Genomic DNA, 14,706 nt, shown 5'->3' with positions numbered 1-14,706 from the left:
GGGCATGGTGGCACACGCCTGCAATCCCAGCACTCTGGGAAGCCAAGGCAGGTGGATCACCTGAGGTCAGGAGTTCGAGACTAGCCTGGCCAACATGGTGAAACCCAGTCTCTATTAAAAATATAAAAAATTAGCTGGGCATGGTGGCGCATGCCTGTAGTCCCAGCTACTCGGGAGGCTGAGGGAAGAGAATCGCTTGAATCCAGGAGGCGGAGGTTGCAGTGAGCCAAGATCACACCACTGCACTCCAGCCTGGGCAACAGAGGGAGACTCTTAGCTCAAAAAAATGTATATATATGTATTTAAAAAATAATGTACTTGTCTGGGATGTTTAAGAAACCAAAGAATGTGTTTAAAAATCCTTTTTAGTAAAAATGAAAACTTTGCGTCACATAATTACTTACTTATATTTAATTATAAAATAGTAGGGTATAATCTGCATGTAATCAGATCTGACCTCACCCTATTTACCTGGGCAACATTAGTTATCGTTAGCTCTCTCCTCCCATCCCCTCTCCTGCTAAAATATTACTGCATCTTAGGTATGCTAATATCTAGCAAAGAGCAATTTCTCCATGTTCACTTTAAAATGCAAAGTTTATTACTAAAATAAGGGCTTATTTCCGACAAAACCATGAATGATTTATGAGTATCACGGAAAATCTTAAGCTTTAGAAATTTCCTTTGAAAACAAAAGAGTTCTGGGGGGGGTGGGGAAGAGAACTGCAGCGCTCAAGATGCAAGAAAGGACTGGCAAGCTGACAAAAATGCAATTTACGCAATTGCAAATTAACCCAATATAGAAGTAGAGGGAAAGTGCCTAAAAAATTCAGTGTGACTATAATAGGGAGTTGTCTCAGAGCTTAGATTTTAAAATAATACATACAAAAGAAGGAAACACAGGTTTAAGACCAAGGATGCACCATGAGTGTCAGACACCTGGTGCTAACAACCTATGCAAAATGTTAATAAAGCTAAAACCCACGATGATACCTAACTCACCAAAAATGCTGAGAACAATACAACCGAGCATGGTGGGACCTTCTTGGGAAAGTCTGCTACTTGGGTCTGATTATGTACTATTTATGATAGCAAAGAAAAGCATATTTCCTCTACTCTTACTCTACTCCTTCTTTGATAAGCTTAAGATTTAAGAGTAGAACAAACCATAGAATAAGTGAAAACAGATGGCAAAATGTAATTTTCAAAACGGGGCTGATGGTACTTCTTGCAAAACTGTAGAAACAGCAACAGATGTAATCCTGAATAAGAGTTTAAAAATTAATTATATTAAAAAGATGGGTTGTGATTGTTCAGAAAAAGAAGTGTGACTAGTAAGAGCCAAGACGAATTCACTAAACATAAATTAAGTTACACTTTTCACAGAAATTCATCTCAAAATGGATCATATACCCATATGTAAAATGGGAAATTATAAAATTTCTAGAAAAGACCATAGAAAAATCTATATGGCCTTGGATTTAGCGATGAGATTTTAGATAAAATACCAAAAGCATGATCCATGGAAGAAAAAACTGGGAAGTTGGACTTCATGAAAATGTAAAACTTCTGCTCTGTAAGTTGCTCTTAAGAGAAAGGACAAGCCACAAGAGAATTCTTTCACAAGAGGGAAAGAAAAGATTTGCAAAACACATATCTGAAAAAGAACTTGTACCCAAAATATACAAAGAACTGTTAAAACTCAACAATAAGAAAACAAACAACCCAATTAAGAAATAGGCAAGAGATCTGAACAGATGCCTCACCCAAGATATACAGATGGCAAATATGCATATGAAAAGATGTTCAGAATCATTTGTCATTACAGAAATGCAAATTAAAATAACAATGTGATATCACCACATGCCTATTAGAATGGCTAAAATTCCAAAAACAGAAAATACCAATTGCTGGTAAGGGTATGGGGCAAAAGGAATTATTCATTGCTGATGAGAATACAAAATGGTACAGGCACTTTAGAAGACAGTTATTTTTTCAAAGTTAAACACAGTCTTACCATATGACATAGCCATCATACTCCTAGGTATTTTCACCCAACTGATCTGAAAACTGACATTCACACAAAAACCTGCATGCAAATGTTTATAATGGCTTTATTCAAATCACCAAAAACTGGCAGCACATACATCAAAAACTAGCATCCATTACATGGCTGTACCACAGTTTGTTAGCCATTCACCTTTAACAGGTGAATGGATACTGTGGTACAGCCATATAATGGAGAATTATTTAGCGATAAAAAGGAATGAGCTAACAGCTCATTGGTTTAACAGACACGTAAAGCTCTGGATGAATGTTAAATATACAATGTTATGTGAAAGAAGCTTAAATGAAAAGCTTTAATTACATGACATTCTAAAAAAGGCAAAACTATAGAGGTGGCAAACAGATGAGTAGTTGTCAGGTGTTTGGGAGAAAGCTGGATAGGTGAAGCACAGTTGATTTTTTTTTTTAGGGAGTGAAACTACTATGTATAATACTGTAATGGTGGACACATGACACTATTCATTTGTCAAAACCTATAAAACTATACAACACAAACAGGGAATCTTAAGGTATGCAAATTGAAAAAAAATTATTTAGGAGGTTCAGGAAGCCCAAGATGGAATACAGAATGTAACAAAATAACTGTATTACAAATGTATGAAAACAACCTCACTGAAAGGAATGGAGAAATAAGGTGCTGACCTAACTAACTTTGGAAATGAGTGGAGAATGTAAGAATAAAGTAAAAAAGAACTGTACAAAAGCACTGTACTGTAATTAAGAAAGCTTTTCCCTATAGGGGTATAACAGGGGTAAGTAAATGGATGGCCAATGCTGGAAGAAGTTAGTCTGAAAGGCTACATACCGTATGATTCCAATTATATGACATTTTGTTGAAGTGGGGGATTACAGATTAGCAAGGGAAGGAGGCTAGAATGATCCTTGTGTTAATGAATTAGACTTGGAGACATTAGTAAGAATTCATATTTAGTTTAATATAGATCTTGGTTTCTAATACCATTCGCCAATAAAAGGAGCAAGTCCTCTCTAGAGAAATGGGTGATTCCAGGACTCAGGCAGGAAATACACCAGATGAACCTGGAGCATATTATGGTGCCAGAAAGCAAGGAAGTGGTCACACAAAAAACAAAACCCATGACGAGGGACACAAGAGTCAAAGGAAAAGAGCTCCCACGCCAAAGCTGGAAGAAATTGAGCAACAAAATAAAGTGCATCAGATTATGACCAAAGTATAAAATAAATATATATAAGGCCATACTAATATAAAAGACTGATTTTAAAAAAATAAATAGGGAGGAGACAAATCTCCTGTGTAGAATTCCAAATAACATGTAGATACTGCTTCCTCAAGGAGGTGCAAAATAACTTTCCACTTCAAGTATGGGTTGCACATAGTGATTTCATTCTAAAGAATACAGCATGGAAAGGGAGGAAAGAATAACTTCATAGTGGAGAAACCTGACACACGCTACCATAGCTAGGTGGTCTAGGTTCACACAAACAGTGATAAGTCGGCTGGGTGTAGTGGCTCATGCCTGTAATCCCAGCATTTCGGGAGGCCGAGGCAGGTGGATCACTTGAGGTCAGGGACTTGAGACCAGCCTGGCCAACAAGGTGAAACCCCGTATCTACCAAAAAATACAAAGAAGTTTAGCTAGGCATGGTGGCACATGCTTGTGGTCCCAGCTACTCGGGAGGCTGAGGTGTGAGAATCGCTTGAACCCAGGAATTGGAGGTTGCAGTGAGCTGGGATTGTGCCACTGCACTCCAGCCTGAGTGATGGAGTGAGACCCTTTCTCAAAAAACAAAAAAAAACCCCAAAACCCAAAAAACCTCAAAACAGTAGTAAGTCATGTTGACAATATATACGCTTTATATGATGTGATGACAATGGTACTTTACCTTTCTGGTCTTCCTTCTCAAAACCCACAACCCCAGTCTAATCATGAGAACAACATCAGACAAATCTCAAATGAGGGACACTCTACAAAATACCTGACCAGTACTCCTCAAAACTGTCAAGGTCATCAAAAACAAGGAAAGTCTGAAAAACTGTCACAGCCAAGAGGAGCCTAAGGAGACATGACGACTAAATGTAATGTGGTATCCTGGATGGGATCCTGGAATAGAAAAAGGACATTAGGTAAAAACTAAGGAAGTGTGAGTAAAGTATGGATTAATTAATTAATAACAAAGTATAAATACTAGTTTATTAATTGTGACAAACGTACCAAACTAATGAAAGATATTAATGATAATGAAAACTGGGTGTAGGGTATACGGAAACTTCACAATTTTTCTATAAATTTAAAACTATTCTAAAATAAAAAATTTTATGTAAAAAACAAATTAGGTCAGACTAATCTCAATATTGAATAATCTTACATAAGAGAACTTTAGGCAAACACTTGTCAAAAACAATGAAAGTCTGAAAACCTGTCACAGCCAGTTTTTCACAGTCACAAACACTTGTTATGGTCTTTCACCAAATCCTTATAGATAGAAAAGGAGAATCATGGGCCAGTATTATGGGAAAATAGGTATATTTGATAAAACAATAATAATCAACGGATATGGATGTAAGAACTAAAGGCAAGCAGAAAGATTTTTGTAAGTATCCCAGAAGCTTGATTTCTGGACATGACCTTTTTACGGTTATGATGAAGAACCTGGATGCCAATATGGTATATGAAAATGAAGTCTACAAAATGAGAGGAAATTGGGAAGGACAAAATCCTTGAATAACAAAATCAGGATTAAAAAGAATCTTGACAAGTTGGGGAGACAGAATGGATCTAATACAGTAAAATTAAACAGGAAGAAAAAGGTAATACACTTGTACACCAAAAGAAAAAGTATACAAATGTAGATTGAGAAGACATAATTAGAAGTTAGCATTTATTTTTTTAAAATTTTAAATGATTTTAGTAACCTCATTGAGTTGTGAGAATTACATGGCTGCCCAGAAAGGTAATGTCATCTTAGGTTACACTAACTTAAGTATAAATTGTTAGCATGAAGAGAAAGAGGATACCTGTGACCTCAAAACTGGCCAGATCATATTTAGAGTACAGATGAAGTGCTGAGATTTACACATTTAAGAGAACTACAAAAACATAAAATGCACTCAAAAAGGAGGAATCACGATTGTAGATTTATAATCAAGCCACATCAAGGTTTTTAGTCTACAAAAGAAGACTCCCATAAATATATACATCTGCTATATATCCACAAAAATTAAAAATTAAAGAAAAGAAGACTAAGTGTAGACATGATGGCAATCTTTAAAAATCTCAATTGCTACCAAGTGAAAGAGAGATTTATACTTTACTATGGCTAGAGGCAGCACCAGGTCCAAAAGAAGGAAACTCCAAAAATTAGTTTTCAGAATTTTCACAATGAAGATTTTCTAATTGCAGGCTAAGAATAGACTGAACTACGTAAGTACCATACTCTAGAAGTGTTTGAGCAAAAGCTAATTTATCAGTGATGTTTTAGAGGGGAATTGAAATTGAGTAACAAATAATTGAGCATTAAGTACCTTTCCAATCCCAAGATTATGACCAAAGAGAGGCATAAGTAATATTTAAGTATGCCTAAAGTTCCTTTGATATTCAAAACCATCTACTTGACTTGTATTGGTTTAGTTATTAGAGCTACCTCACTCTAGGATACTCAAACGTTGAAGTGAAACCACTATCTCTGAGTCCTGTCCACCCTTACTCTCCCAAATTAAAGAGTATTTCTTGGTTGAGCTGGGCTTTAGTAGCTCCAAAATCAGTCAATTGAAAAAAATAAACTAAAATAACTCAGAATTAATCAGATTATTCACTGTTCAAATACTACATCAAAACTTCAAAAGGCTTCACTATAAACAAACTAATGAGTATAACCTATAGAGGTATACTCATTTTCTGAGCTCTTATTCTTCTCTTCAAACTTGCTGCAGGCTAGATTATGGCTGCAAATCTCTCAATCATGTAACATCTCTCTGGTTGCTTCATGAGCTGTATTGTATTAGTTTGGCTACCTACAATCCATCTAATTTGTGGAAACTCCTCCTGGCTGCACAGTCCTAATTATTCCAGTGGCATGACAGATGAAGGTCAAGAAATAAAGCAGCACAGAGATGGGCAGAGACATTGGTTAACAGATACAATGTTAGGCACATTTAAACAAGTAAAGAAATCAGGCACATTATCTTTTCAAATAAAGTTGACATCTCTGCTAGGATAAAGGTTCCTTTTTCCCACTTTAGCATAATATGTGAATTTAGCAAAATGCTGTTCAGAAATTGACAATGGGACAACAGGGCATAATAGGAAGAGGCTGAGGTCTGATTTTAATTCCTGGCTCTGCCTCTCATCACTGGTAATGTGGTATGGAAAAAATACTCATCTTTCTGAGCCTCTATTTTCTCATCTGAAAAATAGGGACAATAAAGATCCTACCTTTTTCACAGCATTCACTATGATGGTTAAATAAAACCATGCATATAAAAGCACTTTCCAAACTGTGAGGAACTTGTAATTTGATATTATTACTAATATATCACATCTAATATTTCTGAAAGTTGACAAGATCAGAAAGTATAAGTTGGTGCCAGAAGTAGAGCATACTGGTAGTAATCTATTGGGAATAAAGTTAATATGGCAAGGCAAAAAAAAAAAAAAAAAAAAAAACAACTAAGATTCTCAACTTTTTTTTTTTTTTGAGACGGAGTCTTGCTCAGTCGCCCAAGCTGGAGTGCGGTGGCGCGATCTCGGCTCACTGCAAGCTCCGCCTCCCGGGTTCACGCCATTCTCCTGCCTCAGCCTCCCGAGTAGCTGGGACTACAGGCGCCCGCCACTAGGCCCGGCTAATTTTTTTTGTAATTTTAGTAGAGACGGGGTTTCACCATGTTAGCCAGGATGGTCTCGATCTCCTGACCTCGTGATCTGCCCGTCTCGGCCTCCCAAAGTGCTGGGATTACAGGCGTGAGCCACCGCGCCCGGCCGATTCTCAACTTTTAAATTTACTGTTAGGCTGGGTATGGTCGGTCATGCCTATAATCCCAACACTTTGAAAGGCTGAGGTGGGAGGATGGCTTGAGCCCAGGAGTTCGAGACCAGCCTGGGTAACACAGGGAGACCATGTCTCTACAAAAAATAAAAATACAAAAATTAGCTGAGTGTGGTGGCATATGCCTGTAGTCCCAGCTACTCGGGAGGCTGAGAGGATCACTTGAGCCTGGAGGGTTGAGTCTGCGGTGAGCCATGATCACACCACTCAACTCTAGCCTGGGCCACAGAGCAAGATCCTGTCTCAATAAATAAGTAAATAAATAAATGAATTACTATTATTAAGTAATGAAAGGATCTCCTTCCAAGGTCTTGAGAACACTGTAGCTAATTTTTGGATATCCATGAAGACAGGGGATAAAGATAAACCTCTTGTGAAAGCTAAGAAACAGGTACACTACTAGAACAATCAAGAAAACATGGAGAAAATGGTGGAGACGGAAATCAAGTAGGAATAACCAACCTAAAGAGAAGTTTGAAGATTGGCTGGGAAGGCTTTGGGTAAATATCAAAGTACCAGAAGAGCTCACAAGCAATAGACTTAACACTCCCTTCTCATGGCCTTCATAACTTGCTATCACACAGCAAAAATTCCTAGAATTTGCCACTGATCAACAAGAAAAGCAGCAATAAATGACGGAAGAAGCTTACAGTGGTAAATACAAGATTTTTCCATTAGATATATTACAATTATTCTAAAAAATTTACTTCCCAAAATACCTTGGGAAAGGTTAGGATGATATTTGGGCACACTTTCCTAAATAATCTCAAGAAAAGTATCTAGAAGACAACCGTACTTTTCTTCAGGGTCTATACAAATTTTAAACTCTAAAAAACATTAAGCGCTATACATATAAATAATTTAGCCACCTACTTTCAATAGGATACCAGGCTGAGCTCATATAAGAAAAACACAGGGGATAGAATAAGACTGAGCAATAAACTGAGAAAGCATATTAATCTCAGAGACAAAAGACTTAAAGAGTTCTAGCACTGATTTCTTACTCTATTTTGAGGAAGGGCATTTAATCACCCTATTTCTGTTTCTCCAACTATCAAATTAATTATCAAATATAAACTGGACTGCCACCTGTCAGAAGTTAGAGAAGGAATTCCTCTGTTAAAAAGATGTTGGGAAAAAATTCTACTTTATCTGTTATTCTATGATTCCATAATCGTATAAATACATCTTCCCCAAAATAAAATAAAGGCGCAGGGCCTCAAGCACACCTCAGAAGATATTTAATTAAATGGTCCTTCTTTGGAATATCTTGAGATAAATTATATCAAAACAACTTTAACACTTATTTTTTCTAGTCTAATTATTCTTTTTTTTTTTTTTCTCTCTCTCTCTCGAAAATTTACCTTTATCCTTATCCAATGGTTCCTGGGAAAGAATAGTGCACAGTACCGGGTTTTTCCACACCCCAGTCTCTTGAGCTAGAGTAGCTAAAAAATGCAATTCACAGCTGCCATTCTCCATCAGCTTTTCATGAGCTACCTATAAATATTAAATAAACATCCAAAGAATTACAACAGATTTTTAAAAGCAAGCTTATCAGGCTTTAAATATAATACTAAACTTCTGAAAAGACTTTTATCTTAAAACTTTCACATCACATTAAAAAGTACTCAATTCCTTTACTTCTAATATTTAAAGATGAATTTCAAGGATAAGAAATAAATCATTTACAAATCTTAAATAAATATAATGTATTTACAGAATAAGTCTGTGTTTTCTTTTCCCCAAAATCTAAGCCAGGAGTAACGTTATTCCTCAAGGAAGCAATCAGAATATCCATACGCATAAAAGAACTTACACATTTTATATCCTCTGTGTTTAAAAAAGTTTTCCCCCAAGTCTACCATTAATAAAAAGATTCACATAACGAACTAAGTGACAACTTATGCATATTCCAATAAAAGGGAATTACGAAAAGAAAATAACTAAATGCATGATTTTTTTCATTTATTCATTGTATAGTTCTGGCAGTTTCACATTAAAGCTGACGATGAACCTTGCCTGCTAGTTGTTTCCAAGTGTTCATGAAAGGGGCATAGTCTTCAGTCCACAGAAGACTAACAGTTTTTATTCAATTCAGAAACTGTATACTGAAAATTTCTATGAACAAAGTTCTAGAGAAGAGAGCAACTAGTCCCTGACTTTACGGCGTTTGTCCTCTAGTGGGGTAAAGAAATGTTTAAATAGTTAAAACACAGGGAAAATAAATGCTGTTAGGCATAAACTAACCTTGAGGAAGCTCAGAAATGGGAACAAAGTGTTGTAGAAACTCAAAGCTGCATGCTATTTTCAAACAAAAAGTCTAATCCTCAAAGCCATACAAATATTCCCATTCCAACAAGTTCAGGTGCTTTATTAAGTTTTAAGTAACTGAATGTAGAGGGATGTAAAGAGTTATTTCCTTCATAATCCATCTAAAAAGGTATTAACTAGTCCTTTTGTTTCAAAAAGGAAAGTGTAAAATTTTATCTTATGTTGGCAAACAAAATCAGTAGCATTTAGAATTCTGGTTAAGCATATTAAGTCTGTAGTAGGGTGTATCTGAATGGCAAACGGTAAGTTTCAAAATAATTTACCTAAAAATACTTTCTGGAAAAAAAAAACCTAAGATACAAGTTACGGATATCTGAAGTAGAATATGCATGATCAAAAAGTTAGTTGCAATGTGACAAACAGGACAAGACACTTTCATTTCAACAAACAGTTATGAAGCATTTGTTATATGTAAGACATTATGCGGAATCCTATGACATTAAATAAGATGAATTCCACCTTCAAGGGCCTGTTGCACTTGATGTAGATTTTAACGTTTAATATTAAAATAGGAAAGTTTATTTCTCTGCTTAACTATAGCTTATTCTACATGCTTCTAAAATTTAAGGCTATACCTCTTTAACAAATTTCTTACAGAAAATCTTAAGGCCTAAAGATATTTTAAGAACTCTGGATAAAGAAATGGGGAGAAAGAGAGCTATAGCTTTGAAACTAGCTGGCAGGAGCATTCTTTTTAACCAACCAATTAATCAAAATTTAATTGAAGCCATAATACATCCAGCTCTAGTGCTTGAAACAAAATTTAACATTCTTGAAAATACTCCAAGACAACTAACTGCTAAATTGTGTAGTATCGCATGTAGGCAGAATAACAACACTAAATAAAAGAGACAAAGCATGTGTTTTCAGGCCGGAGAAAAAGCATGGGCTTTGGAATAAAGAACCTTAGTTTGAATAACTACTATGTGATATTAGCTATACAAGTTTGGGCAGATAATTATTTTAGAGTATGAGCCTCAGTTTCCTCACCTTTAAAATGGGGAAACCATACCTACCCACACAAATTTTCATGAGGATTAAATGATATATGTGAAATTCTTATAAAGCGCATTGAAGACTTTCAGAAACCAGTTTAACTGTTTCTAAACCCAAATGAGGGCACTTCCTTTTGTGTTCCCTTGCTGCTCTTACAAAGCCCTAATTATCTGATCATAAAGATTATTCAATCTATCTTATTTAGCAAACACTTGTTGAGATCTACTATATGTAAGACACTAGTGTTAATAAGATCAGTAATTAATGTCTGTCATTATTGAGATGTCTTAAAACTTAACTGAATAATTTTTTTAAGAGTAAGGAAAACTGACATAAGATATACCTATATTAAATCTAAAGATTCTCACCTGCACCAGTGACTGAAATTGTTCCCACTGTTTATCTGATAACTCAACAGGCAGACACAGTAAAAGTTCAACACAGCTTCTAAAAAACAAAAAATTGGTAAGGAGAGGAATAATTATTAAAATTCAAAGGAAAATAGAACCAGTAATTCTAATATCATAAGCAAACTCCCCATAACTAATCTATTTAAAATCAAACTATAAGACTTGAGATTTAATGTTTTTGTGTTCTTTTTTAAAGCTAAATCTAGTTTATTTACTCAAAGGTCTACTCACAATGCCAAGCGTTCCAGAACCAAGGCTACATTTTCACATTCAGAGGTAAGATAAGGTCGGGCTTTAACGTAACTTTGGATAGCCACTGTGTATACCTCCAATAAAGGTAAAGGATCTTCTGAAGTTTTCCATTTCTCTGCATATTCTAGGAGTGTCTGTTTTGGAAGGAATAATAAAAAGTATTCAAAACGTAAATCAAAATATACATTGACTCATCAGCTGTGTTTCTGAAAAATTTTGAAAAATACAAACTTTTATTTATAAAAACAAAAAGTTTATATTGATTAAAATATTAAATGAAATATAGTCATATTTTTGGCAGCTCTCTGTAGGAGAAAATATTAGTATTAATTCATCCAGCAATAGCATCATTTCATCAAGGCTAGTTTTAAGTAGTGCAAGAGTAGCTCCTCTATTCCCTAGTAAGTTTTAAAAGTTATTTTAAAAAGACATCTGGGCAAGTAATACTTGACCAGGCATGCAGTGAAGAATTTCAAATAATATCTGTCTTCTATTTTTCGTAAAGCAGCAGAAAATTCAATACTGAAAAACAAAATGAATCATGTATGGTAAGCAAAGACATGTCCTTTTTCAGTCCATAAAAAAATAACAGTACATACAAATTAATAACAAGCGCTAGCATTTAAAAAGTCATCCAAAGACTTTCAACATATAAAATCAACATTAAAGATATTAAATAATTATAAGATTAAGTAATTTCTATAATAGTTTTTTAATTAAAAATATTTCTCATCTTTTAATTAAGTAAATATTTTAAATTTACCTCATCAGAATTTCTTTAAAAGATGCTATTTATCTTACTGAATAAAGATGGGAGATAATGGAAAGAGAAGTTACACAGAAATACACACGTTAAGACTCTTATCTAAAAGGTTCTATAGTTATGCTAAATGAAGAGAGATTCTAAATAAATGTTTTTATAACACAGAAGCCACAATTGGTCCTCTCCACATTTCAGGGTTTAAGACTCATTTAATCAAACATATGGAAATTCAGGTGTCTTTTCCTAGAAAATAGGGCATTGAAGAAAAAAAAATTTCCTGAGGGCCTGTATCCTCTGGCATACAGAAGCAGATTTAAAAACTGGAGAGAGGGAGGAGGGAGAGGGTGGGGATTGTATTCTACTACCAAAGCACTTACTACCTTGTCCTCTCTACTAACTTCCAACTAACAGAATTAGTAAGTGATCAGACAAAAGCAATAGAAAAAGTAAGCTGGTAAACTAAAGGCAACAAAACAACCACTCACCTACTGAGTAGCCACATATTCACAGACCTTGGCTCTCACTAATCCTTTCCTTTCCTTTCCCCCTAAGAAGTGAGGGCAAATACTAATTCCTAGGGAGAGAAAGGAGAGAAAACCTGCAGCCACAGTGCAGGATGTAGGGTGGGGTGTCAGGGGATACTCAACTAGGTTCAAAACCAACTCCACAGCAAAATTTCCCAGTAAAGTTGAGGTAGAAAAACTTATTTCTCAGATATCCAGGAAAAAACACCCCAATCTTTCCCAGATGAACGCTGAAACAAATCTGCTCTCATCCACACTTTCACCTCACCTCACAATCCCATTATATCCCAAACCTCCATGGTACAAAATAGATTCTATGTGAGGATAAAAACAATCAGAGATAAGTTCCCTAGCTCAATCCACATGAAGCCCAAAGGTAAAGCTATTCCTGATCTTTTAAGTCCAAGCAGGGATAGAGATGCTGGAGAAGAGATGAATCCGTGTTTCTGTACCCTCTTGGCATTGTTAAATGTAATGATGAACAAATGACATTGTAGCTGGTCAACATGGAACATGAGATGAAGCTGCCTACATTATACCCAAGATGATTCAGCTTCGACGTAAACAAAGAAATTAAAGCCTTTTATTTGCCTAATCATGTCACTATTATACATATAATCCCAATCAGAGACTCACTTTTGCAGGTGTCGGGGCTCAGAAACTGATACCCCAAACTGTGGCACTCTGACATGCTGAGGAAGAAGCCTCAGAGTCTCTCTGACCTTCCCCTGTTCCTTCCCATCTCTTGATCTTCTTTCTCCCAAAGCACAGTTTGAAGTTGTTCTGTGAAGTTTCCTTATCTGTCTAAAGTCCAGATCCACCAAAGAAGAATAAAATTAACTTTGATCCTGTTAAATATAGTGAACCCCAAGTTTCTTTTCAAAGAATCAGTATGTCAGTATGTTCACCTCTCTTATTCTTTGATTCTCCATTTTAAAGTTCAACTCCCTGGTTCTCTTCACCCCCTTGCTTCTAAGTTTCAGTAAACAACTTTCTCGCCAGTCCTCATCAGTAGTTCACATTTGCTCCCTGGTCTCCTGGTCGGTCCTGACTCATCCCGGTCACCTGCTTTATCTGAGTCACTCCTGGTCACCTGCTCTGACCTAAGTCACCTTTAGTTACCTATTCCTAACCATCCTTCCCACCAAACTACTCACCCTACCACTATGGCTCATACCCCCTGCTCTTTTTAAAATAGCCAATCGGAATTAGCTCAGACTGTGTGGGCCAACCCTAGCCAATACGGGAACGACACAGCAGCAGGGGCTACCTGCATCAGGAACAAGAACTCCTTCCCCTCCCCTGTCCAGGTGTGGTCTCACCATTGTTCCATCTGTGAGGAGCACCTTTTCTGCAGAAAGTAACAACTGCCTCACTGTGAAAATTAAATTTATGTTTGAGTGCTATTTCTTTGTGGCATTGGGAACAAGCATTTCTAACAGTTCCCTCCCTGAGTTTTTATTAACTGAACTCATAGGGCAGAAACTTTTGTCACAAACCACTGAGTGCTTTGCAGGCTCAACAGACTTTGTCCCAGGCCACTGTATCTTCTTCAAGCCCACTGAATTCCCCTAAAAATAATTTACAACTCTCCTCTAAAATCATCCACATTTCTCCACCTCCCTTTCATTAATAAATTTGTATGCCATTTCAAATCTGCTGTTCGTCAGTTGATTTTCAGTGAACCTTCAGAGGATGAAGGGGAAGTTTTCTTTAGGCCCCTACCCAGGAGAATTAACTTTCTTCTAAATATCCATCAAATAAAGAAGAACTTATATTTCTTACGGATCTGAAATGGTTATACTCTCCAATCTTTTGACCAGCTAGATGATTCAGAGGACAATGACAGAGAACTATGGACTACTAGAAATGAAAACATTCTCTTACACGTGATTTTGATTAGAGCAATTAAAACCTGGGATTAGTTCCTGGTTGAACCAACATGAACTAGGAATCAACATGAAAAAGAAAATTTGGAATTCGATGATGCAACCATTCAATCCAAAGCGATGTTAAGATTCATGATCAGTCTTTGAATTCAGTTTGTGCCACTGGCAGGCATACAAGTATGGTATAATAAAAATAACTGATCTTTGTCCTAGGTTCCTAGCACAGAGCTCCTGAAACCCTTGAAATCTACATACGTGTCTTTTTCATGTTAATGAGATAACATTAGGCTGAGGAGCTTCTAGATAGCTTTAAGATAGGGACTGGTCACTAGAAAGACCATGCCATGATTAGAGAGACGGAGCTTGCAGCCCCACCCCCCAGTCTTGGAGGCGATAAAAGGTCATAGAGATTGAACCCAATCGCCAATGGCCAATGATCTGATCAATCA

At 36.2% G+C, this 14,706-nt stretch overlaps 1 protein-coding gene across 2 annotated transcripts in view; it reads right to left on the bottom strand.

Annotated features, from left to right (window-relative positions):
* The window catches only part of ZNF292 (zinc finger protein 292), a 104,480-nt gene that overhangs the window by 35,127 nt on the left and 54,647 nt on the right, over window positions 1–14,706 (bottom strand). For both annotated transcript variants that reach the window (XM_011988911.1, XM_011988904.1), the window contains 3 exons: window positions 11,061–11,215; window positions 10,788–10,866; window positions 8,454–8,589 (listed from right to left, as the gene is read on the bottom strand). In XM_011988911.1, the coding sequence (XP_011844301.1) occupies window positions 8,454–8,589; window positions 10,788–10,866; window positions 11,061–11,215 (370 nt within the window). The remainder of the gene's footprint in view (window positions 1–8,453; window positions 8,590–10,787; window positions 10,867–11,060; window positions 11,216–14,706) is intronic.

Source organism: Mandrillus leucophaeus, unplaced genomic scaffold (genome assembly GCF_000951045.1).
Source record: "Mandrillus leucophaeus isolate KB7577 unplaced genomic scaffold, Mleu.le_1.0 Scaffold1092, whole genome shotgun sequence".
Classification (NCBI taxonomy): domain Eukaryota; kingdom Metazoa; phylum Chordata; class Mammalia; order Primates; family Cercopithecidae; genus Mandrillus; species Mandrillus leucophaeus.
This window is presented reverse-complemented; position numbering and strand designations above follow the sequence as displayed.